This window comes from Poecilia latipinna, unplaced genomic scaffold, assembly GCF_001443285.1.
Source record: "Poecilia latipinna isolate Pla-1442-1.1 unplaced genomic scaffold, P_latipinna-1.0 Scaffold367, whole genome shotgun sequence".
In the NCBI taxonomy this organism is placed as follows: domain Eukaryota; kingdom Metazoa; phylum Chordata; class Actinopteri; order Cyprinodontiformes; family Poeciliidae; genus Poecilia; species Poecilia latipinna.
In genome coordinates this window covers 176,784-202,101 of record NW_015112983.1, presented here as the reverse complement: position 1 = coordinate 202,101, position 25,318 = coordinate 176,784, and the positions used below count along the sequence as shown (strand labels likewise).

General features: G+C 38.1%; 3 protein-coding genes across 5 annotated transcripts in view; all 3 read left to right on the top strand.

Moving 5' to 3' along the window:
* The first annotated feature begins 165 nt into the window (after positions 1–165).
* Positions 166–3,159, top strand: cox5ab (cytochrome c oxidase subunit 5Ab). The gene is made up of 5 exons (XM_015036396.1): positions 166–337; positions 1,908–2,024; positions 2,476–2,597; positions 2,781–2,903; positions 3,040–3,159. The coding sequence occupies exons 1-4, from the start codon at positions 265–267 to the stop codon at positions 2,892–2,894; spliced, it is 426 nt and encodes a 141-aa protein (XP_014891882.1). The 5' UTR covers positions 166–264; the 3' UTR covers positions 2,895–2,903; positions 3,040–3,159.
* Positions 3,160–4,304: 1,145 nt separating this feature from the next.
* On the top strand, positions 4,305–10,914 carry fam219b (family with sequence similarity 219 member B). Its single transcript, XM_015036395.1, has 6 exons — positions 4,305–4,685; positions 6,230–6,338; positions 6,673–6,766; positions 6,859–6,936; positions 7,094–7,145; positions 8,902–10,914. Exons 1-6 carry the CDS (start codon positions 4,611–4,613, stop codon positions 9,049–9,051), a joined length of 558 nt encoding a protein of 185 aa, XP_014891881.1. The 5' UTR covers positions 4,305–4,610; the 3' UTR covers positions 9,052–10,914.
* A 1,236-nt stretch (positions 10,915–12,150) lies between these two features.
* Positions 12,151–25,318, top strand: part of LOC106949855 (AT-rich interactive domain-containing protein 3B) — a 63,891-nt gene continuing 50,723 nt past the window's right edge. For 2 of the 3 annotated variants that reach the window (XM_015036393.1, XM_015036392.1), the window contains exons 1-2: positions 12,151–12,514; positions 14,552–15,184. In XM_015036393.1, coding sequence (XP_014891879.1) covers positions 12,479–12,514; positions 14,552–15,184 — 669 coding nt within the window. In that variant the 5' untranslated portion in view covers positions 12,151–12,478. The other variant, XM_015036394.1, reaches the window with a different exon arrangement.

Genomic DNA, 25,318 nt, shown 5'->3' with positions numbered 1-25,318 from the left:
GGTGAACCGCTCCAAGATGGCCGCCCTAAATCTCGTCAGCGATAATAGGCGAGAGCGGTCCATAAGGCGTCTATTCTTAAGTGTGGTCTACTCTAGAAAACAAGAATTCACGTTCCAGAAATTACGTCAGGTCGACGTCCTCTACGTAGAGGCGTTCGGCTTTCTCCGTGAATCACGTGATGACAGGCGCCCTCATCGTGTCTGTCCGTCCAGAATTTCCCTCTCTATCACTTACAGGACGATTAGCATCTCCTGTTCGGCACCATGTTGCGAGCTCTTTCCCGTTTATCGACCTCAGGGTTCCGAAGTGTGGCTCGGACACGGACCGGTTACTCGGGTACGTAGGTCCGCTTTACACCTAGAGCAAAATCTTATAAAACTTTGAATACGATTGGTTTGCTCGGCTAGCATATAGCCACAAGCTAACACAGGGTGACATTGAAGCATTATTGAATGCAGCTGTTTCTTTTAGTTTCGTATTATCAGTGTTTTGCTCTTTTACGGTTCATTCTGTATTTTAATTGGGTTCTTGGAATGAAATTTAAAGAACAAGCCTCTCGACCTTGTGATGACCCCGTTTAGTCAGTTCAGAAGTGTCGGTAGCCGCAGTTTAACACAGCTATGACCAACACTCATTCTGTAGTTTTATTTGACCCACGGCTTAATTCATCTAATCAAAATGCGTTTTTCTGATCTGTTCTCTTTAAACCCGTGTAAAGTTCTCCAGCTCAGGTGAAAAGCTTTTTAGTCACTAAAAGGAAACAGAAAAGAGTCTATGTTGATAAATAGTCATGAATCAAAGTGTATAATACCTTGAAGAAAGTGCAAAATTATGTTAGAAGAAGTTGAGATTTAAGGACGAGCAACCTTCTGTTCCTCGTCCTGACCTGAGAAGTTTCACCTCTGAGTAAAACTAATAGGGGACAATATTAAGCACACGACAGCAGGTGGAGAACTACTGCTGGTTTGATTTTATCTTCTTTGAGAACTTTTAATGCTCATTTGGGATCATAGTTTAGTATGTTAAGTTGTTGATTAAAATCAGATGCAGATTTAGTCTGACAATAAATACCATTTGTGCAGTGGGATCAAGAAGTGTTGCATGTGTCATTTGGAGCAAGTAGTTGTAGCTAAATGACCATTATTCAGCATTAGATATGGGTCTACTACTGGTGTCAGTGTGTAAAAGTATTTGTGATTTTGAAAAGTTACCTGCTCTGGTAACTTGAAAACCCTAATATGGCTGATGATTAAATGCAGAATGACACATTTAAGCATTTTTACAATTATAAAGACTGACAATGTATTTCCCCAGAAAAGTAGTTCAAAACTAATTTTAACTAAGAAATATTATTCTGTTGTATATGCGATCATGGGGAAGGTGGCTGATTCGAGTCTGTCCCTCCAACTTTGATAATTTCCACAAAAGGTAATTGTTGAAGAATTGTCTAACCTAGGTTCAGAAGGGAGGAAAAGGTAACATTTCACAATTGCTGAAAATGTGTTCCTCTGATTTCAGGTTTTTTTTTCTTATACAAGGCTGAGAAACTGTCGAGGTGACTGGGTTTTTCTCCAGTTGTACGGATTAAAGTAATGCAACTTAAGCACCATATTACTGTCTGGTTGTGTAATAATGGTAGTCAACCATCCGACAACAGCTTCTTATTCTTGTCTTACTCTATCAAAAGCAGAAGGCAAAATGTACAGCACAACAAGCACTTAGAGCTCCTTCATTTAGTTGTTCTATATTCTTAAGTTTAGTTTTTTGTTAAATGCCTGATTTATTTAAATAAAATATATTTACATTTATTTAAATAAAATAAATCAGGTGTTATTTCTTGGTGTGATTTTGTGATTGTTTTAAACAGGTTTTGCTTTATAATAATTCTGCACTTTTTTTTCCCCAGCTCCCCTGGCATCCAGATGTTATTCCCATGGGAAAGTGGAGACGGAAGAGGAGTTTGATTCTCGTTGGGTCACCTACTTCAGCAAACCTGACATTGATGCCTGGGAGCTGAGGAAAGGTGACTGCACTGGTTGCTGTTGTCATTAAGAGAGTTTCCTGGTGTTTTTGCTGATAATGTTTTGGTTTGTGTAGCTTTTAAAACTCCTCACCAGATCCACAAGAAGACTGAATTTCTGAGGAAGCTTTAGGCAAATTCAGCTAATGTAACTTAAAAGTTTAATACCTGTGGAAAAAAAAAAAAAACTTTCTTTAAGTTAGTAGTAGGCTGTTATTGTTCTAGCTTTTAACATACTTGCTAATCCAGTGAACACTGGGAGAAGCAGCCCTGGAATACCTGCACTTGTTTGTCTTTGTTGAGGCTGAAATACATATAGTAATTCTTCTAACAGAAAACAAACAGTTTTATATTATCCTAACTGTGGAGGAAACTTTGTTGATGACACCAAGTGAGACTGTCACTTCTGAAATACTTACTGGCTGGTAAATAACAAGGATTTTACCAATTACAGGCATGAACACTTTAATTGGATATGACCTGGTCCCGGAACCCAAGATCCTGGATTCAGCATTAAGAGCTTGTCGTAGGCTGAACGATCTCGCCAGCGCCATCCGCATCCTTGAAGCCGTCAAGGTGAGTCTCACTCCCTCCATTGGCTAAGGCAAGAGTTCAGTTTCTTTTCTGGACTTTTCATCTAGCACTTCCAAACTGAAGCTCAGTCAGAGAGTCACGAAAATGCCAATGTTCCAGCATTTAGTGTACTGAAATTTACTTGTCTAATTTGCAATAAATCCAAGCATATTCTCCCATTTGCAGGACAAAGCAGGTCCCCACAAAGAAATCTATCCCTACGTGATCCAAGAGCTGAAGCCCACCCTCACAGAACTTGGCATCTCAACACCAGAGGAGCTTGGAATTGACAAGCTGTAGACTGTCGAGGTGAGAGGGTGTTTACACTACACACTGGCTCACACCCATGTTGTGTTTGTTGACTGTCTCAAAGTGTAAAACTGTAATGCTGCACATAAAAATACCTGTGGGTTGAAACATCTCACTCTTCTCTTTTTTCTTTCAGGCCTTTTTAAGTGATGATTCTCCCGACTGACCCCCGTTGGAAATATCTATACTGTTGATTCAATACATTCTGTGCTGTTGTACAAATTAATGGATATAATAATAAAAAACAGTTACCAAACGTGTTATGTATTTGAAAGAGAACTACAAATGTAATATGTGCTGATGATTAAAAAAACATTAGAGGAAAGCCAGAGAAGTGCTGAGTTATAAATAAGTATATCACAAAAAGAAATTTGTTTTAAAGTGAAACTCATAGATTTATTGCACACACTGTGTATGTAATACACACAGCACAGTGTGTGATAATGTGCTTAATATATGTAGTGTTGCTTATCTGTGGATAATTTCTCATGCCTATTATGGCTTACAGATGATGAAAAGCGAGCATCAAGTTTTTAAGAAAATTGTTGCATATGACCTGAAAGGGTTTTTTCCTGTTCTTGTGCTACAAAATCAAAGGAAAGATTGATAATTTGACAATTTCATCAAAATTCACAAGGAGTGTATGCCAGAAAAAAAAAAAAAAAAAAACTACTGCTAAAGAAGCTTGCTCTTCAGAGTTCTGCATTTAAAATATCGATAGGAACTTAGTGGAAAGAAAGAAGTAGAAGGGACAACAGTAGCCTACAGATTGTTTCTCAGTGATCCAATGTTCCCTTGTCATATTGAAGTACATTTTGCATTTTATTTGGAAATTAAAGTCCTAGAATCTTTAGAAAATTGGAGAGGCACAGAATCCATAATATATGAGGTTCAGTTTGAGGTTTCCAGGATCTGGGATGATTTTGGCAGCCATGTCATCATCAGGTGTTGGGTCATTGTGTTTTCTGAAGTTCAAAGATAGCATCCATTTATTAGGTGTTTTTTTTTTTTTTAATTAGAACATATTGTATGCTGAGGCTGGTTTCCTCATGTTGCCCTAAAGATGCAGCAATATGTGAACAGCTGTAAAGCAACCAGGTCTTCCTACACACCCAAGCAAAGTCACAGGCTTATCACCTCCTTACTATGCTACATTGATTCAGTAATTCAGATGAAAGGATACCTGACATAACATTTACATATAAAATGTAAATGATATCTTAAATATACAATGATCTGTATGTGTAAGTGCAGGAGCTCTATGAAACACTTATACTAAGTGTACCATAATTCCGTGCATGTGTTTCCACTGTATTTTTACATTTTGCTATCCACCCGTATCCACTCTCTTTGCCACTAGATGGCGACAAACTGCTAAAAAGCAGCGTAGTTTTACATATAGCAAAAGAAGAATCAGTGTAGTATTCGTAATTTAGTACTTTATTTATTGTTACAAGTGTTTTAAAATTAATTGCTAACTAGCACTTGTCCTTATCTTTTTTTTATGTATTTGCATTATTTATGGTCAATCTTTTAAACTCTGGAGTCGTTATCTATTTTTCCCCCGGAAGTAGAGACCTTGGCTAACATTGATAGCAACAGTCTAGCGGGCTAACAGAAGTGCCTAAAAGTAATCACCAGGTCCCTCTCCTGTGGGACTAATGTCATAGCTATGTTGTGGAAAAAATTTTGACAACTAAACCGAAGATGATGAACGACATAATAGAGGAGCCTGAAAAGGACACACTCCTGGAGGCGCAGCAGGAACAACAAGTTTTGTCGGTAATGCTAAAGCTAGTCCAACGACAGCTTGGATGAAAACAGAAACTGGGAGGTTAGCTAGCTAGCCTAGCATGTCATCTTTGACAGTTGTTTACATGAGATAAGCTTCAAAGAAAAGCTTCTGAGTTTATATATGTGACAATAACACCAGCCTGGTGATTGACATAAAAATACGTCTTTCTCAACCGCTTTCTCCTGTTCGAACAGTTAGGGTTTATAATGAAAGCTAAACTAACACAAATACAACAAAGTGTATTTGTGTTGTACTGTGTTGTAATCATAGTGCTTTTTATTTGTAACCCCCCCCCAAAATCTTTTTATAGGTTGCTCATCAAATGTGTGTTTCAATAAACACTCTTAATATCCATAAGTTCATGTATTTACTCAACAGTTCCAACCTTAACATATTTTGTCGCGTTGCATCCACAAACGTCAATGTATTTAAAGAGGGAAATTGATTCTTAGGTTACCTTACGGTAAATAAAAGCTTGACAGTGTGGTGTGCTTTTGTGTTTAGCTGTTGCAACTCTTTAGATTTGTTCCTAACATCTTTACACGTTTGGAGGTTGAAAATGTTGTTCTGCAACATATCTCAAGCTTAATCAGATTCAAAAGTCTGGAAATCAATTTTCAAGTCTAGCCAGAGTGTCTGTGTTAGATAAATAACTGGACTATGATTCTTACACATAAATATACTTTGATCCAATCCATTCTACTGAAGCGCCGGCTGGCTGTATGTTTAGGGTTGTCCCACTAAAAGTTGAACTTCTGCCCCAGACTTATGCAGCCTCACGTTTTCTTGCATGTATTAAGCTTCATGCATTTTCATGTAAACTATAAGCTCTGTCTCTGCTGAAGAAGATCTTTCCCATAGCATGATGCTGCCTCCACTTTGTTCCCCAGTGTGGATGGCATGTTCTGATTATACAAAATCCATGTACTTTATAAATGTATTTATAAAGTACATTTAAATCGGCAAGTTTATCAAGTACAAAAATAAGTTAAGAAAAAGGGATAAAAGTCAAGCTATTAAATAATTATTAAAACACAGACACAAAAAACGACCATGTCAGCTTATATGGTGCCAAACGTTATTGAAAAAGAAGGAAGATCATTCTGGAGTAAATCAGAGAGGTGCAGACAAGGAACGCCATTTAGGCATTTCTAAGAAAACAACAGGATTTTGAAATGAATTTGGTGACGTTGAGAGGCCAGTGAAGAGCAGACAAAATGGCTGAGAACAGACGCACTACTTTTGTTTATTCTGGCCCGTCAGTTTACATGGATTTCCAAGTCTTGGTTCAGTTTCAGTTTAGTTCAGTTTCTTTATTTTGGAGTTAGTGGCAGTGTAATTTACAAAGGGGTGTCTTTATAAAGAGGCTATATGCAAATGTATACACACCTTTCATACTGTTGCGTAGAATAAACAATAACAAACTTGAGTATCTAAGTTAATACATTGAGGTTTGTGGTTGTGGTCTGACAAAAATGCGGAACTGTTTAACGGTTATGAACCCTTTTTGTTTGAATTTGTGAAATTTCAGGGACCAAGTAACAGCACAAGACCTAAGATTCCAGATGGAGGCATCCGGCCGGTGGAAAAGAGAGGACCTTACATCATGTCCAGAGCTCCAGCCATCCACCTCAAACTACGTGAGCATTTTCACTAATAATGCAAGGGGAGAGATGAGAACAACGTTAAATTACATCTATGAACCACCAGTGATTTATATAAGTTATATTTAAGTATTCCATTGAGGTTAAGTCCCTGACTTTTTAGAATGTTTAGGGTTTATTTCATCCGAGGTCATAGAATGCAGATATCATGTGCAAACAGTACTGACCGGCTTTAAACAATCAGGGATTATACATTAGAATATGTGCACAGTAGCACTGATGAATCTCAGTATGGTTTAATCAATAATCTGGTTGTTGGTTTCAATCTGTCACCGTAAGGATGACATTTATTCTTTTTGATCGTTCAAAGAGAAACACAGGGAGATGGTGAGGAAAGCGCTAAAGAAGAAAGCCCTCTCTGCTGGTCTTCCAGTGGCACAACAGCCCAGACAGGGAGTCAAGAGGTGGGGAAAGAGAAAAGCAGATTTTTTTTTTAAATCATGTCACACGAAACAGGGATGTTTAAGGAGATATTTTTTTCTACCTTCTTTTTCAGGACGGTGAAGTTTAACAAGGGCTACGCTGCTTTAAGCCAGAACGCTGAGGAAATGTTGGTGGCGCTAGACTCAGACAGGTGGGGCACACAGAAAGAGGCATAAATCAATCCGATGATGCCGCCTTCGAGGTCAAAATGATCTTTAAAACCGTATTTACGGCTTGATAATGCACTTCTGATTTAGTTTAACAGCTACATTTACGACATTCACAGTCTCTCTTCCTGATGTTTACAGTGATGAAGAGATCGATTTTGAGCAGTATTCCTCAGGATACTCTTCAGCCGAGGTGAGTTTGTCTCACTGGACATTTTTCAGATTTGTCTGATTCTTTGACATATTGTCAAACTGGCTGCGCGACTGTCGGCCTGTGGTTGCGGGAAGATCATTTTGTTTTCTTTTCACCGAGGTCCTTCATTAACTCAATTAGTGCATTTTTTATTCTCTGTGTGCACCTTTTCACACTATTAAGAAAGTGGTTTATTGAAAGCCTTGCCTTCAGAGTAATTATTCACAAACTATTGCGCAATTTTTTTTTTGCAGGACATCTGTAACAGATATATAGATTTTAAAGCAAATAGGAGGCAAAAGATAAATGAAACAGTTTTTCTTATAGCACTAATAGAAAATTACTTTATTGAGTTATTTCAACTAACAACCACATTAGCCACGTCACATATGACAATTTTTAGTTTTTTTTTACTCAGTAGTCATTGAGTTAATGCCACAGTAATTTATGTGCATAGTTGTTTTCCTTTTTCTTCTCACACCCTCGTTTCAGGTGATATGTGACATATGCTGTACAGAGAAATTGCCTGGCCTTATTTCCTATGTTAGTCTTGAGTTTGTGCATTTGGATTTGTTTATACAGGCTCCCCACCACAGTATTTTTTTTAATAGCTGCTCTCATTCTTCTATAAGTATTCATTTGGGTGAGATCACTGTCGTGCATGAAAACAAACAGTCTCGCTGTGACTGTCAAATGGCTTTGTTTTTAATTGTAGAATATCTTAATGTACCACAGGGTACATATTTCAGATCTGAGCAGACCTGTCCACCTATGTCTAATCTGGATGTATATTATTCTTTTCTCAGCTTAGCTTTAATAGACTCTCTTTAGGAACTACAAGTCTTTTTCCTGGAACTCCTTAAAACAAGCCAAACTTGTCTATTATCCTCTCATTTGTTTGGACTCTCATGAACTTTTTTTTTTATTTAACATACTAACTGAAGCTAACTGAAGGCCTTTTTAAATGGAGTTTTTTGATCTTTTGGGATTATTCTGAGCCTTGTAAAATCTCTCTTCAAATTAAACTGGCTGAAACTTCCACACCCAGGAAGATTGGCAGCTTTATGCAAATTAAATGTTATTATATTCTTATAATAGCTGGAGATGGGGACCAGCAACCCTCCCGACCCCACTGAGGGACAAGGATGTAAATAAAATGGATGGATGGATGGATGGATGGATGTTCTCATGATAAACTTACAATCTTCTCAAAAGTTAGTCCTAGAGAAGCCCCCAATCAATCATCTAAATATCAGAATCTGCCGCTTTTCCCTTAGTTGGTTCTGTTTGGTGATTGGCCTGGAAAAAACTGAAATATCTTGATTTATAGCAAATGTCTATAAATGTCTCGTTATACACTTTGTTTTAGTTGAAGAATCAGACAAAAGGTAAGGGCAAGTATGTTCTTGATAAACCAGTTAAACTTGTAATCCCTTTATCTTTAAAACTTCTTTGTCAATAAATCTACAGCATGACTATATTTATCCTGTATGTTTTAGTCCTTAAAATTTTAACTTGACAGCTATCAATTATTTGTTAAAAATTTGGATAAAAGTGTTTAAGGTCTTTTATCCCGATGATCTAATCAGGCAGGAAACTTCAGGAAATTGTCTAAAAAAACCCCAAAATACTTCCCTCATCAGTTCTCTACACGGGATAAAACTAACTTCAAATGTAAACTCACTAACATTTATCAGCTTTAGCTCAACTGTTCTGTGAGGTTCTAGTGGAGTGTGTATTTTTTTTTCCTCCCCAGGTCCATCCTGATTTAAGCAAGCAGCTGCTTCAGGATGGCTACCACCTGGATGAGATTCCTGATGATGAAGACTTGGACCTGATTCCCCCCAAAGCCATGGGTTCTTCTGTGTGCTGCTGCTTCGAGTGCCCATCTTGCCCCATGCAGTGATGTCGGTGCTGTGACTTGGACCTTCTGAAGGTCTGACTCTTTATTCAGCTCGCTAGTTGCTGGGGCCAAAGCTCTTCTTTCTAATGCAGCTCAGCTGCTGCATGTTGCCTGAGGAAATCCAGCTCTGAGGCCTGATGCTGGACTGCAAGCATTGAACACCGAGATCGCTCAGCTGCAGTGAGAATGCAGAAGGACATGAGAGCAAGCCTTATCCACTGTGACTCCAAAGCCTAACTAATTGTATTTATTTATCATGTTCTTGCAGCATTACACAAAACAAGCCGTAACTATGACACTGGTCTGAGTTGAGTGATGGAGTATTTCAACATTCTTGATAAGAATGTTGACTCAAGGAGGAGCTGGCTGGTTTATTTCCTCCATGGTGAGCAGGTCTGTAACCCCCTAGAATACCACCAGTATGAAAGGTCTGTGTGGAAAGTTTAACCCTTTGACAAATCTGAAATGATCAGCTGTTTATCTGTAACTGTTAAATAATATATTGGCACCTCATGGGAATACTGGCAGCACCTGAGTGCACAATAGTAGTCTTAGTTTTATTTTTACTTCCTCTGTCATTATAATCTACATCTGGTTCTCTCTCTCTCTCGCTTCCTCTCTCTCTCTCTTTCTCTCTCTCGAAACTCTAAATAGCAAGGTGACCATACATATGTAGCACCTGTCTCAGCAAATGCAACTCAGAACAAAACTGCAGCAAACTAAGAAGCACTCCGTTCATACATTTGGCACATTGTACAGCTTCTGTTTATGGTTCAAGATGTAGTTTTGACGACTGTGCTTAAATTGAGGATTACATTTGGATCTTGTCGTTCACCTTGGCACAGATCTACAATTAAAAAAAAACCCAAATGTACTGAAGAGACTGAAGATAGACAAAATGATTCCTCAAGGTAAATTTCTTTTGATTTGTGTAGTATTTTGGTTTAAGCAGCTCCTAACAAAATATGTCTCCACATCAGATTTGTGTTACATTATTTATTTATCATTGCATTTAAGTGTATGCTGAAATACTTGTTACAAGTTATTTACAGTTCTAATATAATTTACATTTAGTGTTAGTATTCATACATTTATTTGCTTTGTGTTCTGATGCTTGTTGTGGCGTCCAACACTTCAGAACGTATTTGTCATTGAGATTACAGCATTAACTGTTTTCACTTTTGGATGCATCTTAAAACTATTAACACCATCTATTTGTCAGAGATGAAGAGACTTCTCCCTCTCAGGAGGGTTTTATGCGCGGATGCACAGAGATCAGATAAGACTTTTGCATATATATTTAAAATTAAATTTGAAAATTACACACCCGCTCCAGAGAATAAAATATTACAGGCAGGATAAAAACCTCCCTACCTACTGTTGCATATATGCACAGCAAAACAGTTCACCACATTAAGGAAGTATAGGACTAGATGAAAAACAAAATTCTGTGCTAGGATAATGAAGGAAGAGCTGAAAGCGGGTCATAAATCCTGAATTGGAGAGTTGAAATACGCAGCATAACCTCCTTACATTTTATAGTTTTAAGGCAGGTTTCTGGTTTGAGCAGACTGCTTTATATGGACCTACTGAATTAATTTTTTAACCCCATTTCTTGCTCTGTGGTGTGTTTTGATGTAGATTAAAATTTGCACTTAACACCAATTGCCAGTAGCAAGTACACTTGACTCACCTGTACTATGCAACTATGGGACAATCTGCTTGTTGTAGAACATTGTGACAAGGTTGTGTTATTGAGTGCTGAATGCAATAAATAAATGTTTTGTTGTTTGTTTTACAACTGTAAATACTCGGTTCCCATTGTACTCTGTTGGTTTACATTATAAATAAAAAAATCAATTAACATGGTTTGTATTTGTGTTCATTGAAAGTAACGGTGCGGATTGTGTAAAGAATTCACATTACAGGGAACCTCTTTCTTTTTGGACTACCACAATCTTTGTTCTGTTCAACCACTTAAATATGAGAAATTGCTGCTCTTTCAGAACAGGATGACTAAAGCATTGGCTATCCAGACTAATACATGTCATTTAAACCAATTATCTTCTGTTGAAATGAGTAGGATCATTTTTCAAATTGTCTAAACATGTTGTGAACGTTAACTACTTCATTTCTTTTAATTAGAAAAAAAACCCCATTTTGACTTAAAGCAGGTCAATGAACATTGGTATTACCAGATGCTTTAACTTTTAAAATATCAGTTCAAAAAGTTTTTGATCAAACAAAACATGTTCTCACTGACTTCTGCTTAATTAAGATCCTACATTCCACTATATCTTTACCTAAACATCACCAAATTGCACATCAAAACAATTTATTCAAATTTGTCCTTTTTTAAGTATAAATTTCAAATAATTTTGTTGTAATTACATGGCTCAGAACAAGAAAAATGCAAACCACTTCCCCACTAATTATAAATCAAATTATAAATTTAATTAGGTTTTCAAATATGTTAAGTGTATCTACTGCAATATATATTGGGCAGTTTGACATTTCTCTATTAAATTGTATTTTTATTGGTCTTATGTAACTGTACTTTTCTGATAAACAAAATTTTGCGTTAGCTCTTAATCATAACCATTACAATCAAAACAAATAAACGCTTCAGATCTGTAACCGTGTAAGGAATATGGACAAATGTTTAACTTTTTAAATCGAATTACCGACATTAATTTCCGGAAGGGGGCAGCATAGAGCTGTGCTGCTTGAACTACCTGTTGAGGCAAACATTTTCCAAGTTGTTGTAACATGTCGTTTGAAAGACTTTTATGCTACAGAAGCAAAATGTGTAAGTTGTGCATCTACAGTATACACCCTAAAATGTAAAAATCTGTACACGTTGGCTTCAAAAATATACACGCGACTGCATCAATACCTGTGTTTTTATTTTGATTCAGTTAAAAATAAGGCATAATTATGATGTCGTCGCAATAACCGCAAACACGTTCTTTGTAATCCTCAAACGGTTGAGGAATAATGAAATTACTGTCAGATAAAAGCATGTATTAACTTAATTAAATCGAAATACTTGTTGCTGTCGTTGGGCGGGCCTAACGCTGGTGTGCGCCATGCGAGGGGGGTGTCAACTCCACTGGAGGGAAAAAAAACGGTAGGGAGTTACCTCAGCGCTTTCCGAGGTATGAGATTGGGTCATTTACCACCCTGCTCCCTTATCTATTAAAGAAGGAAATAACGAATTTTACGAAAGCGGTTGGAAAACAGACAGAAAAAAACGGGCAAACCTGGGGAACTGGCCCAGGAGAAAACGTCGGATAGCTCCTTTTTCTCCTTCTGCCGGCGGATCAGTCGGAATCTGAGGGGCGTGCACGCGCGCATGCGTGTGTGTTTACAAGTGTTTGAACTAGTGCCAGAAACGAGGGAAGGAGGATAAAACCCCAAGGAAGGAGGGATGGTGGACAACTCCAGCAGTAGCAAGGCGCAAATGGTGAGTGGTCGCTGTGCTTGTTTGTGGCTCTGCTCTTCTCTGACCTGGCAGCGAGCTGAAAAAGCCCTCCGAGAGTTCGTTTTTACGCTTTTATTCACGCTGCCGAGAGGAGGAGGTGGCTGCTGATCGCGTAGTTTCCCAAAGAAAAAGGAGAGCAAAGTTTGGAGAGGTAACATGTCCTTTAGAGCTGGTTACTTTTCATTCGTTTTTAATTTGGCAGCTGGGGCAAAATTTTTGATTTGTATTCTTAAAAAAAAAAAGCGTAAGTTGGCTGACTTGGCATGTTTGCATGTTATCTCCACCTTATCTCTTATGTTATCCACGTTATTTTGAGGATGTGGCAGCTAACTCGCTCTAATACGGAGGAGGTGCTTTAACTGTGTCTGTTTTTTTTTCCCCCACTTGGTAGTTTGCTATTAATAATAATGTTGACCAAAACCTATGACTTAATTGGCGACAGTTTTCACATTAATATAATATGATTATAGTTTAATTAATTATGTCAAATTTGTGTCCATCCCTCTCTTTCACGACCGTCTACTTCCAATACCAGTCCGGGTTCTGGTCATTTCACCTTCTTGCCATTTCCTACGTTTTAAATTTTGTCTATTTAGGCTCGAAAAGGTGGGCGTCCTGGTAATTTGACCCCTTTGCCACTTTGTACCCCCATTTCTCCTCCGTGTCTTTGAAGAAATTGCATACCTATGTATTGTGTTTTTTTATTACGAGTATTTACGTTAAGTATGTGGATTATTGGGCTCACCTGTAGTTTAATTCAGTTGGATTTTATAATCTATTACTTCCTATTTCCTTTGAGTTTTGGTTGTAATCTCAATTTGGGCCAGATGACTCTGGAAACACAACCACTGACCAAATCAAAATAGTAAATCTATGTGACCTTCTGCTGGTAGAAAATGTTGGAATTTGTAATCATATTTCCTTTTAAAAGACCTTCCAATTTGCATAAAAAGCATTGGAAATCATTTGTTGTCAAAACGGGTACAAAACACCTCCTTGTATGAATTTGAGATAATAAAAAAAAAAAGCCAATGCTGAGTGGGTAAGAGGGATAAATGACCAGCACCCTTATCAAGTGTCAACCCTGTGATTGGAAAACAATTTTTCAAAAGCAGTTGAGTCATTTTCTATTATCTGCTCATATATGCAGGGAAATGTGGTTATGAATTCAATAAATAATATCAACAGGACGTCACTTAGCATTGTCTTGGTTTGATCAAGGATCATAATCTATCAAATTTCCAAAAGTCAACGGGGATCAGAACACAAATGAATAAAATGGGGTGTAACACAAAAATTGAAATTAATTTCAGATTTTAACAGTCATGACTTTTTTTCATGTTTAGAATTTATGAAAATGCTTAACTAAAAAAAAAAAAAAAAAAAAAAATCCCCATTGTGGTCAAATTACAGTGGAAGAAACGCTTCATAAAGTGCTCCACAGCGGGATAATAAATAACCCAAAATCTGTGAAAATAGAATCTTAAAATGCTATTTCAATAAAATAAAATTACATGTCAGACTTGTTCACCAAAATAACCAAGAGAAATTGTTCCTGGGTAAAGATTCGGCGACAAATTTACGTGGAGCCCGTGTCCTAAGAGTCATAGCAGTCAATATTTATCTGCCGTCTATGTGCCGTTTTCTATTTAAAATTGAATTTGTTGTCTGCATCAGTCATTTTAACACCCGGTTAAATTGCAATGTGCTTAATTGTTAGTTTCCTTTATTTAGAGCGTGTGTGCATTTACAGTATTTGAGTATACATAAAAAGGATAAGATAAGAGTGGAAATATTTTAGTATTGATTCTACCGCATAATGTCCTGGATTTATTATTCTTTTATTTTACAGCAAAATTTATTTTGAACCTGGTTTAATAATGTCCCTACCACTGAAAACATGTTTTTTTGGTTATTTAGAAATTTCTTGTATGTATGCAAATTTGTTGCTAACGTATCTTTATGGAGAGAGTAGCTTTCCTTATCTGTTCTTTATGGTTCTTTCTCTTCCCTCCACAGCCAAGCATGTCTCAGGAGCCCAGTGTGGCTTTTCCACAGAGCACCTCTACAGGGGGAATGAAGCTGGAGGCAGTGATGGAGCAGCTCCAGCGCCAGCAGCAGGCCCGTCTGGAAATGGAGAGGAAGGAACGGAAGCTGCGAGAGGCCCACATCATGTACGCTCAGCAGGTTGCAGCCCAGCAGGCCATACTGGCCGCAGCCCGGGCTTCCGGGGCAAGCTTCATGGGCAAAGGCATGGCCGGAGGCGTTCCTGCAGCCGGCTTGCCTCCTCGGGTGTCCAATCAGAGCAGCGTGGACTCGGAAAGAGAGGAGGATGAGGACAGAGGCCGGGATTCGGGGGATGAGGATGACGACAACGAGATGATGGAGGGGGACGAGGGAAGCGACGAGGATGAGGGAAACCCCAGCGGCCTGGAGTTTCTCCGCAAGCAGACCCTGGCTCTGCAACAGAACGCCTCCCGCATCCCAGCCCGTCCGTTTGCAGGCTACTCCATGTCGGCCCCCCAGAGAGCTGCCTCCCCACCTGTTAGAGTGAAGCAGGAACCTGATGAGGGCATGTCCCCTGCAGGGCCAAACTCGTCTGCCTCTCCTAATGGACAGGCCGACTGGGGATTTGACGACCATTTCAGACAGGTTAGTTCCTTCCTCTGTGTGGCTCCTGCAGTTTTCCATTTACTCTTTCTTGATTGCAAATTGTGTTTTGCTCTTTTCCTAGTCATGTCCTCCAAATATTGAGTTTCCTCTGCTAATATTAACTCTCTGAACATGTTCCTGTCTTTTGTTAAATTTTGTGAGCTTAGTGTGATTTCTCTGCTAACACCCCCTGCTGGGAAAGACGGCTTAATCTTGACTGCGTCGTGCACTGCTCCGGGAGTATCTTTGTAAAACACTTCAAATCTCTACAGGGGGTTGACCGCCGATTGGCTTTTGTGGTGGGTAAAAGGAAAAAAAAAAAAAAGAGCCTCTTGAGTGAGCCTTGGCAGACTGCCAGGCCGAGGTGCAATGTGTTCACGCTCGCCAGTTTTCTCCTCCTGCACTCACATTTTGAGTGTGTGTATCTTGCTCTTTGTCCCTCTTGGCGCTTTGCTCGGGCTCTGGTTTGGCTCTGGTCCAAGCAGCGGAGTCAGGCGGGGCAGTGCTGCTGCTGTGAGGCTGTGGGTGGCTGCCTGGGTCAGCTTGATGATTTTGGGTGGGTGGAAAGGTTGGATGTAGTACACAGTAGCAGCCACCCCAAGAGGTTCGGCTGTGTGCCAAGTGAACTTTCCCTTGAAGGTAAATATTGCCTCAGCACCGTGTTACAGAACACTGACATGTCAGGAGGGAACCGAGCCAAGCGCCATGTGGTTTAACATCATAGCTGCAGACGGAGCAGGTTAAACACGGTGCTCAGGAGCCTGTAAGTGAGATGAAAAGCTGTAGCTGTGCAGAAAGTGGACAGTATAGCAGGACATATGATTGGACAGTGGGCTAGGATGATTTGGCTCTCATGTGCTTCTATTTTATTATCTATTTAAAGGCAGTGGCCGTTTATTGCACTGGGGAAACAGATGTTTACAGGGACGCAGCGTCTGGAATCATGTGTTAAGTGCATGATATAAAATAAAATAACATGTCATAATATTTACACACAAATTTGGAACACTCAATTAGCAATCTGAGTTTTGCTTAAAACAAAAAGATGTAATTATTCCAACTGTTCTTAAAATAATCTAACATATCTGTTACATCTATTACTGTTATTTCAACATTTGAGGAAAGACATTAAACAAACACTTAATATTGTTCACATCATGGGAAATGTACATTTTTACTATTCTGCTATTTTTATAATAACAATTGAAGTACAACGAGTTTATATTAGCTCGTTAATTAATTGACCTTCCTGCTCAGTTAGCGATATAAGTTTCGCTGTTTGGTTATGCAAAAGAATTATGACCAAATGGCTAAATGTGCTTTTTTTGTTAGTTTGGTGAACATATAGTAGCATTTTTTTCAGCAAATTGATAGGCTGTGCATATAAACAAGTTAGTGCTGGACATCGCTGCGGTACTTTACTCCGTGCATCCAAAGAAAACTCTGGTCATTCTGACACGCTTTCCGGTCTTTTATTAACAGGATTTCAAACCCTAAACGCATGAGGAGAAACATTTTAGGTCAAAACCCAACAAACAGAAATTATTATTTTAAAAATGGAAGCCATCCATTATCGTGTAGGCTACTTTAAGGCACTAGTTACATTAAATATGACAACTAAAGAGAAAAAACAATATTTAGATTCAGTCATAGTTTCATACATGTGTATTCATTCCCTCACTGAATCGGTGGTGCGAAAAAGTATATAAAGTAACAATCCCGATTTTAAATGTTTTTAGGGATTGCCAAGAAACATTTGGTGATCCAAATTGTAACTGTTTTGGTGAAAACAGATGTAATAATTCTCATCTTAGGTTTTGACATGTTTCTGATTTTAAAAGGTATGCAGTCATGTTTTGAGAACTCATCACTGTTGCTAAAAAAAAAAAAAAAAAAAAAAGCTGTTTGGTCATTCATGATTGAAACAGCTAACTGCAGTCTCTACCGAGCAGAAAGCCCAAATTAACCAGCGAATACCCAGTGTTACTCTATAATACGACAGAACTGTAATATTCTTCACATTAAGCACAGCATAAGAAATACAACCCTTATAACCCTTTATATAAATCTTTATATGATTTATATAAAGAAGTTACAATAAATGTTTCTAATATTTCCACATAGATGATTTTTTGTGTAAATATTATGAAACTAGCATTTTTTTTATTTTTACTCAAGGTTATCACAGGGGAATGTCCCATCTGTCTCAACCTCCCCAAAAATATTACACCAAAGCTTTTTTATGCCTCTTTCCAAACACGCGTTCAAGCTTGGCCAGAGATCACTCCTTTTCATCACAGTGTGACTCGTTAAAGAACTGAGCCTTCATTGGCCCTGCGCTGCCAATGGAGGTAGTCGCACAGCAAAGTTGACGAGTAGGTGTGAAGTGGGGAATTGCATGAACATTGCACTATTATATCCATGTTGCTGTCATTTGTTGCTTCTCTAATGCCAGCTTCACTTGTTAAAGCCCGTTGTCCGAGGATGAGATGGGCAGTTACATGCAGGTGTTCAATTGATGTGAAAGTGAAATAAAACTTTTTGCTTCACTCATAAGGCAGCGCTTGTCAGTTTTCTGAATTCTTTCACCTGGATTTTAGATATTTGATGTGAACTAGATCTTATCCCATGTGTAACTGCAGGTTTGCACTGCTGTCACAACTGAATAATAATGCTATTATTACACAAAAAAGACTGCACTGTTTTTTTTTTTATTGTGCGTAAAGGAAAAATTCTTTGCAGAAATAAACTACAATACTACCCAGATGTACATTGTTTTTAATTTTTTAAAAATCCTACTCTGTCAACACTTTTCCTTTTTTACAAAAGAACAAAACAGCCGATGATGAGTGTAAAATGAAACATCCTGGAAACAATGGCATGCTATTTTTCTCAGATTGGCTGGATACTAAGAATGGACCAGTCAGGCTTCCATTTGCTAATGGTAATTTCTGTGTTTTTTGTTTTGTTTTGTTTTTTTCTTTTAAAAACAAAGAAAAATGTGTGTTTTTGTGTTTTTTTTGTTTTTTTGTTTGTTTTGTTTTTTCTTGCATTCAATGAGGAGGGGACATTATTTTTTATGTAACCGATTATAACCAAAAATAAAAACTGTCACAAACTTTAATCCACGGCCCCAGTTTTGGAAACTATTATTTTTGGTCCAGTTACTTGTGGTGTGTTCATCCATGTGGGCATGTTGTCCATGCACACTTGGCGGCAGGCACAGGGAGATTAATATTTGTGACTGCAAGTACAGGTCCTAGGGCTAAAGATAACAGCTGCTCTTAACCACATTTCCAAATTTAACTTTGGACAATAGAAAACCAAGTTCCACCAAATTGGTCGGACTGGTTACTGTTTCCCTTGAGGTCAAATACTAGGGTATGTTGCTGGCCAGGCTTTGAGCGTCTCCTGAACAGTAGATTGTAGAAGCCAACTTGTAGCTGACCAGTGTCCTATGTGTGGCCTGGTGTCTTTTTATTAGGAGAGGTGACCAGAGCCTGGGGGTTGGGGGAGGCATTATGGGAAGAGAATTGGTCTGGCCTTTTTTTGTTTCCTCTCTTTTATCTTTCCTGTCATTATGTCAGCTCTGCAGTATTTAATGACGGCTCATCTCTTCAGGCAGTTTCAGGTTGCACCGCTGTAGGGGGAGGGGATCCGTGTAGGCAGGGGAAGTGTGTGTGTGTTGTTTTTTTTTTTGTTGTTATTGTCTTCAAAGGACCAGAGTCAAGCCTGACAGATGCCACAAATACCGACTATCTTAAATTTTAGAAAAGGACATTTGCAATATTATGAAAGACAAAGGAGGGATAGAATGACTCACTAAGGAGAGATTTCTATAGATTAACTCTTACTTTAACATGTCAGTGTGTGTCTCATGTAACCTGTCACACTGGATGGAGACTTTTATCTAAAGCACTTGGTGGATGAATGCTGTCAAGAGATATCACCATGGTGCTGAAGCCTCGCAGCCCATATTTAGAAAAAGTTTAGGTCCTGATGTTATCCAGAACAATTAGGTGATTAAAATTGGCTATTGTCTATTTAACAAAGCTGCATAGTGCCTTCTCCCACCAACTTTTCTTTTTTTAACTGTGCACAAACTTGTCTTTTGACGACCTTATTCATTTCCATGACCAAAATTGACAAATGTGTGAATGGGAAAGTGTGTAAGAAGAAAAAAGAAGGCACAACTCTAAAGTGTGTGAAGAGTAATACTGGGATATTTTTAATGTCAAACTCAGGCATCAGTACAAAGACAATGACCAACCAAGATGAAAGTAGTAGTAGCAGTCAGCAAATTGAATTTGAGCTCATAAATTGAACGTTTATCTGGTGATTTATCCAAGAGGCTGAGGCAGAAAAGGATATTTTTTTTGAAGAGCAGAGGCTTGGATACAAAAATATTTCAAAATACTGAAATTGTAGGATCATTCAGATTGACATTGCTATTTCTGCTCTGATTCTGACCATCATTGTTACTCTGATGTGCACCAGAAAGTTCCTCTAAACCACTGTTTCAACAATAGCCTAAGTTATATTGAAACCATAAAGCAGGGGTGTCCAAAGTCGGTCCTCGAGGGCCAGCATCCTGCATGTTTTAGTTCTCTCCCTAGTGATAGTAACAACCTTTTCAGCTTGTCAATGTTCCTCTTAGGCCTTCTAACGAGCCAACATTTGATCCAGGTGCGTTAAACCAGGGAGAGAACTAAAACATGCAGGATGCCGGCCCTCCAGGACCGACTTTGGGCACCCCTGCCATACAGTGATTGTCAGTAATTTGATAATAATTTTTGGATTTTTTCCAGGGAGACAATCTGTCTTTCCATTCAGACTTTAAGCTGGTTTGTAGTTAGTTTCCCCACAACATGTGGCTTCTCTGGTTGTTGAATCCCAGTTGCGCTACCTGTGGCGTAACCTGTTTTTCCTCTTCCTTTTTTTAATGATCAAAAAATTCTTCCTTAATTGCTTTGGAAAAACAAAAGGAATAGCCAAATTCAATTTATTAATGTTTCATTGACTATAATTTTTAATAGTTAACGGCTTTATGACTCTAAAATATGATTTTCTAACTACATTTGATGAATTTTCTTCCCATTTTTCCCCCCCAAATGTAGCAGTTTTTGTGCGTCAAAATATAGCTCTTAACTGAATGAGATTTCCCTAATTCCTTGAGATAATTTGACTGACAGGCATTACAAATAATCCATCTTGCAGCAAAGTACTCCTGCCTATTTGAATGAATGTGAATGTCTTATACAGGGCAGCTGGGTGTGGACAGACATGTTAACCAGTGTTTTCGTGTCAGTGATGTATGCACGGTGACCTCGGCCCTCTCCTAAACAGCAGAGTAAATGAATGTCAAACAAGAGGATGCACAAAGGTGCCGTGTGGAGCGAGAGATGGGCTGGGCAGCCACAGCACCCGGGTCTCCTCTGCAATGGGATGAAGACTGCGTGACCTCTGTCGTTTAGCATCCACATGTGAATAAACCCCACCTCTTCTTACTGTAATTTGTTTGTGGTTATAGATAGTTTTATTTTGCCTTTGGACATACCGCTGAAACCAGATGTTTACAGACATAATATAAAAAGGCAATCCCTTTGTTTTCACTGTTAACCAGACTAAACTTTTCCCGTTTTAGGTCAGTTAGTGTTATTAATTTATTCCTATTTGCTGGGTACCATAATAATGACAGAAAATGTTGTAGTTTAGGGCAATATTATAACTCAAAACTTAAACTCTGACATTTTTTCAGCCTGTAAACACAATAAAAACTGCATATTCTTTAATGTGCTGCTTTGAGGTTAGCAAAAAATCAGATAAAGATTTGGGTTGGGGTTGGTGATGTAATATTCTTCCCTTATCTTATTTTCTTTTATAGTGAAATTTTTTATGAATCCCAACATAAAAAGCATAGTCTTTAAATACATATCATATAATCTTATCGGATTTCATAGTGCCTTGCATGCTTGCTGTGGGTAAGCAAATTAAAAGAAATATTACAATATCAAAATCGCTAAACTTTTGGTGGATTATCAAAAGGTCTTAAAACCTTTTGTTGTTCTGGCAATACAATCCCTTGAATTAAAACACCACTGTTTTACATATAACAAATAGAAAACTTCTAGCACTTTCCCTGGCATTTTCACTGAATTGCATAATAATAAGACTCAAATAGAAATGTAAAAATTAATCTAGTTTCTATGACCAGATTAATTTGAGAGTAGATGACTGGATCTGTTTGCTATATAAAGTGCTTGAGTTACTTTTTTTAAGAGATTTGTTCTGAGTAGGTGTTGCATAAATAAATTGAAGGTAATTGTAACTAATACCTTGGCAAAGGCAGCATATTCTATTTGCTCTCTTATGTTGAGTTTTTAATTACATTTTACTGTTAAATTCACACAGTATGAATCTGTATTGGATTTATACAGAAATCTGTATTGATTACTAAAAGCCTGACTGACTGCGTCTCAATCTCAAACTGATATTAGTAAATCTCACGTCATTCATAGTCATAAGATTTACCTGGGTTTATTTCACATTTAAAATTTAGAAAGTTCATTTTAAATTGTGCTTTTTTTACATTAAATGATGTAATTTCTGGAAACATTAAGACAGGCTGTTCTTAGGAAGACATTACACAATTTCATTCTTGCCTTGTATCCTGTGAGCAGGCATAGCGCTGGCTTCTCAGATAATATCTGTGCTCCTGGCTTTCTGGAAAGACAATTTTTATTTTCTATGAGAAAACTGAAAAAGACAAGTAGTAATTTATAACTGCTGATTTAATGAATGCAACATTGAAAACTTTTTCCAGGAAAGATTTGTCCTACAACTCAGGCGAAGAATGCATTTAAATGAGGAAAGCTGCTTGACCAGTATTGGCCTGGTTGGACTAAATCTGTTTCCTCCCTGTAATTGGGCATCTGCTATTGACGAAGCGCGGGAACACTTGCCACTCTTGAGCCTTGCTTTTCCTTCTCATGCACTGAAGCCTGTCTGTTGAGGCAGCAGCGTTGCATAATTTAGCTGTCGCCCCAGCAACACATCAGTCAGGAAGTGGGGAGCTGCACGGCTGCAGCAAGTAGATCGATAAGGATTGTGTGTAAGCTTTAAGAGGCAGGAATGTTTGGCATTGTTTTCAGCTCGTTTTCCACAAATGGGGAGGAAATTGCATTTAGCAGATGGACTCAATGCTCTTATTTTGACAATAGAAAGTGGAACAGTTCTGCAATCAGTGCGCAAAAACGCTATATTTTGCTAGAGCATTGTATGTTTTTGGAAACACAGTCTGTAGTTTTGTAGTACAAGTCAATGTGCCCCACTTCATGCGCCAACTTGACCTGGTTTCTCTCTTTCAGAATGTTGTCTCAGATGCCATTACTGTCAGTGGCTTTTAAATGGAGTACTTAGTATTACTCCGTTTACTGCACTTCCTGTTATGTTGATGTAATAAGACTGGAATTACTGTCTGACCTCTGCTTGTACAAATTGCCTGCAAATGGAGGCCATTCAGATGAGAAATAATGAGGAGGGCTGCGGTCCATTAAAACCTGTTGCAGTGCTTGTTCAGAACAAAGAGCGACTATAACGTGTGAGGCCTGGAATATCTTTCTTTGCACAATCTGCTGAACCATACAGGGAATTGAAAATCTCAATCCACACAGTTTGCTTAAAGTACAAAAACAGAACAGAAGACCATACGTGCATGTAAAAGAGGTAGGTCTACAAAGGATTGTTAGTGTTTAGTGTTACACATTTGTTCATTTCTTTCATTTTTTTTTTTTTTAGAATTTATATTATATTATAGCTTCAACCCATGCATTACAATGGGAAGCAATGAGATTTAAATGATGCCTGTGGAGTTCATAGGCATCTTTTTGACTGCTATTTAAGTTTGACCTGCCTTTTATTTTTAGCCCACAGGTTGTGCCTAAGTTAGCCTAAACAAAGGCGTTGAAAGTCAGGCTTGGTTGGCCCATACCACCGACCCCCAAACGCCCTTCAACCACATTTAGATTTGATTAATCTTTACGTGGATGTCGTCATGTTTCAGTCATCATTGAAACTGCGATCTATCTGGGATGTAATAATTTGTACAGAATAATAGTATAATTGTTGTTCTGTTGTGGGACTTCAATTTCGTTATTCCATATAGAAAAACGAGAAACTACTAAAACTCGCATTTGTTATTCAATCTCTGCTTAAAAAAATATTAGTTGGTTCTTTTCTATTTTTAGCTAAAACTATTAAAGAGGCATTATGGAAAATATTTAGAATCACTTGTAGCCACAGTTTACTGTCCACTGATCTGATAATTATTATTTTTTATTCAAAAGCTGCTGATAGTGGTGTGTATCAAATTGAAATAAATGCCCCTAATTGTTATTTTTAAGTGCTGATTTTCTAAAAAAAAAAAAAAAAAAAAAAACACGACAAAAAATGATAATAAAACAAAATTGTAATCACTCCAACATTAAACAGCTTTATCTTGTATGACCTCTTAACAGCTAAGTGTGGCTCCACTGCCCCCTCCCAGAAATAGAGGTATTGAATTTAGTAGAAAGATGAAGGGGGCAGAGGGGCTGTAGGAGAGTGGTTAGTGGTCTGGCTCCGCACGCTACACTGCCCCACCCAGAGGAAACATTCCAGACAGAATTAAAGAGTTAACTCTTCAAACAGTGAACATTCCCACTGGGGGCTCCCAACAAGAGACAGGGGGTTTGATGAGGGTGGTTGGGTGCATGTCCATGTGGTTGTTGAGCCTCTCATTGGTGATCTTTCAATTCATTTCACCCAGTGTTGCAGGGGCTGTAAAAGGGGGGCGGGGGGTGAGCCAAAGTGCCTCAAAGGGAGGAGCTGGAGGGGAGTACCCCACTGCTGAGGGCAGAGACAGTTGGGGTTTTTTATTTGTCTGAGTTCTAAAGCCCCACATCTGCTCACAGACAGGGGGAGGCTTCTCAGAGTGGCCGCAGTCCTTTGACCTCTGTCACGCCATGCCCTGGTCAAGCTCGCTACTTACTGGCGCTGTCCGTTTGTCAGTGATGACTCTGCCATCTGTACACAAAACCTCAGGGTTCATGCTGGTTAAGGTTTTAGGACTGAAGCGACGAGCTGTGTTGGTTCTTGAAAAATATACCAATATTATTTGTAAATAATCAATTGTTAATTGCTTATAACAAAAAATAATTATCATATTTTCATTCTTTGTTTCATTTCACCTCAGTAATGGGAGTATGGTGTGTAATTGTACAGCTGACTACAAATTGAAAAAAAAAAAAAAAAGAAAATCACCTGTTGCTACGCACTGCCAGACAGCTGGCTTCAAGAAGTCAGCTGCACTTTTCCCTCCCTGTCTGATGGTTTGAAAACTAAAGGAGAGCTACCCACTACTCTTATTTACATAACCCTTTTTAAAACAATGGTTTACAACTTCAGGGCAGCATGTCTGTTAAACAGCAATTTAATTAATCAGCTATTATCAGATTATTCTTCCTGTCTTTGTTGATACAGGGCAAATCGGTATAATGTTGTGCTCAATAATGATTACTGCTGAGTTTGTCTTGCCTCCTCTATATCTAAGAAAAATTATGAGCATCAAAATTAAAATGGGTAATTGTCAAATATAAAATTATCATAACTAATAACTAGTATGTTAGGTTATTTTAGCCTCATTAGCAACTTTATATTTTATGGTTTTGATGTTATGTAAAAAAATGTGATATTCTGTTCACTTGTTTGCTGTTCATGAGTGATAAATGAAAACAAAAGAGTATGATACACCTGTGAATCATACTCATTTATTCAAAGTCATTACATTCATATCTCTGAACAGAGATTTAGAAAAGAGTTAGAAATATCCTTTATTGTTCCTCAGTGGGGAATTCAGGTGTAATCATATTTCTCCCTCTTGGCCAAACAACTTTGTTTTACACTGACTCCTGCAGCATTTTTTTGTACTGTGGTATTTATGCACAGTACATAAATACCCGTTTCAAAATGCCATAAAAACATCTACATGATACAACAGGATTTGGATGTAAACATGCTTGCATAACGTGATGTAGGCAATTGTTCTCATTGCTTTTATTTGACAATTTACTGAAAATGTGATCTTATTCTGTTTAA